This window comes from Crocuta crocuta, unplaced genomic scaffold (assembly GCF_008692635.1).
Source record: "Crocuta crocuta isolate KB4526 unplaced genomic scaffold, BGI_CrCroc_1.0 scaffold1468, whole genome shotgun sequence".
Taxonomy (NCBI): Eukaryota; Metazoa; Chordata; class Mammalia; order Carnivora; family Hyaenidae; genus Crocuta; species Crocuta crocuta.
In genome coordinates, this window is record NW_027531991.1 from 370,704 (window position 1) to 373,241 (window position 2,538).

At 38.5% G+C, this 2,538-nt stretch overlaps 1 protein-coding gene across 1 annotated transcript in view; it reads left to right on the plus strand.

Annotated features, from left to right (window-relative positions):
• POLA1 (DNA polymerase alpha 1, catalytic subunit) overlaps positions 1-2,538 on the plus strand; it is a 297,019-nt gene that overhangs the window by 46,284 nt on the left and 248,197 nt on the right. Inside the window, 2 exon segments of the mRNA XM_077775065.1 lie at positions 1,802-1,931; positions 2,419-2,537. Coding sequence (XP_077631191.1) covers positions 1,802-1,931; positions 2,419-2,537 — 249 coding nt within the window.

Sequence of the window (2,538 nt, forward strand, 5' to 3'; positions counted from 1 at the left end):
ACTTGATTATTTCTTAGTTCCATCTTTATTGAGGTAGAATTGACAAATAGAAATTGTACATATCTAAGGTGTACAAATTAATGTTTAATAAATGTACATTGTGAAATAATCACCACAGTCAAGCTGATTAACAGATCTGTCACCTCACATGGTTACTGTTTATTTTTCTTTTTTATGTATGGTTACAAGATTGTAGCTGTACCCTGTCAGCAAGTTTCAAGTATACAATATAGTATTGTTAATTGTAGTCCCATTGCTGTACGTTAGACCTTCTGAACTGACTCATTTTGTACAACTGAACCTTTGTACTTAACTTCCTAAAAAAGTTTTCTTCCACTCCTCTTTTCATGCCTCATCCTTTTCTGCCCATGCCTCCCAAGTCCTTGGACTGCTTCTCTTTTGACTACACTCCCTCTAGGTGAGCTCATGGAGTCTCAGAATTTCACTAATATGTGGTTGCTGATACATCCTGCTTGGGTATCTTCAGCTTCAGTCTCTCCCTTGAATTCCAGATTCCTGTATACACCTGACTGTTTTACTTGATGTCTGATATGAACCTCCAGCCTAACTTGTTTAGAAGCTCAGCTCTTGATATTTTCCCCTAGGCTCCTCTTGGAGTTTTTCCCTAAGAGTGACACCTCTTATTTTTCTAGAACTACTGGAAACCTCCAAAGTCATCTTCAACTTAGAACCTTTGAGGCTTCCTCTTTCTGATAGATAGCCCACATTTGAGCCATCATAAAATCCTGTCAGTACTATCTTCAAAATAGGTCTGGATCTGACCTCTTCGTTTCCCCTCCATTGAACCCATCCTGGTCCAAGCTACCCTCCTCTTTCCCCTGGATTAATGAGTCTTAGGTCAACTTCTTGGTCTCTTTGCTTTTGCCCTTGACCCTTTGCTATCTGTTTTCAACCCAGGAACCAGTGTTATCTTGCCAAAGTTAAGTCAGATACTATGCTCTGCTCAAAATCTTCCAGTGATTTTCTCTTTTATTTAGAGTAAAAACCAAAGTCCTTAGAGTGACTCATAAGGCCCTATACAGTATGTCTCTCTGCCTTTAACTCTGTCCTTCTGCACTCCATCATTCTCTCTGTTCCAGCCATTGGTCTCCTTCCTGGTCCTAGAAGTGCCAGCTTTGTGTTCAGCTTAGGGCCTTTGAATGTCCCATTCTGTTTGCCTGGAATGACTGCTCTTCCCTTGGACATCCATCTGCAAGGATTGCTCCCTTGCCTCTTCCAGTTATTCATTCCAAGTCACTTCTTTCCTGGTCCTGTAACTAAAATGTCATTCTCTTCTCCTGACACTCAATATTTCCTTTGCTTCTTAATCTTTTCTCCTTAACACTGGACATTATGTAACATACCTTATATATGTATTTTAACTTCTACTCTTTCTCTCCCGTGAAGACATAAGCCCCATGAGGACAGCTATTTTTGTCTTTTGGTTATACCTAGGGTCTAGAACCATGCCTGGCACATAGTCGGTGTGTAATACGTACTTAGTAGATGGATTGAATATGAGGATTTTTAGGTAGTTTTCAGGTTTGTAGTTCATGTATAACTTGACTTTGTATTTATGGGAATTTTTCTGTGTGTGTGTTTGGAGAAGGGCATTGGGATCAGAGACATGGATGAATTTGTAGTTTCATACTAACCTTATTTTAAATTGTTTCCAAAGCCAAGGTACCATTGCTCTGAAGTTCCTCATACCAAAATTTTTGTAATATTTTATGAAGTTCTGATTATAGTCATTGTTTCCTTTAATTGCTTGATTCTGTTTCATTCTTACTTTTCTGTACAGTGAATCTTCTCATCTGTTGTACCTGTTGGAACACACCTGGAAAGATGCCAGGTTCATTTTGCAGATCATGTGTGAGCTAAACGTTCTTCCATTAGCATTGCAGATCACTAACATCGCCGGGAACATTATGGTAAATTTAACTTAGAAAGGGGGAAAAAGCATTTCCTGTTGGATTCTGTGTTTGCTTGGGGTAGTTGTTATATGATAATGAGTCTAAATGCATGCTTATAAAATGAGTAACTTGTACTCTGAAAGCTGGGCTTCTTTTGTAAAATGAACTGGCTGCGAGAAGGGGAGGAAAACCAGGTGCAGAGTATGTTGAAATTTGGGTGAACATAAGGATCATCTCTAACATCTGGATGTGTCTCATTTGTGGAATGGTCTATTTGGCAGTAAAGAAATAGCCCAAGTTGACAGTATTTTAAGCTTTCTTTGTCTCCTTTTAACTATAGTGCTTAAAGAAAACGTTAGGATTAATTTTGTACCTTCTTATTTTTAAAGCAGCTCTTATTAGGAAGAATGATTGTGGAAGAGGTGCTGTGATTAAATTTACCACGTCAAAGTTGCTTTTGTTTGTTAGGGTTTTGAGCTCAAATTTAAAACATTCTATTTCATAGTCTAGGACGCTGATGGGCGGACGATCTGAACGTAATGAGTTCTTGTTGCTTCATGCGTTTTATGAAAACAACTATATTGTGCCTGACAAGCAGATTTTCAGAAAGCCTCAGCAAAAACTG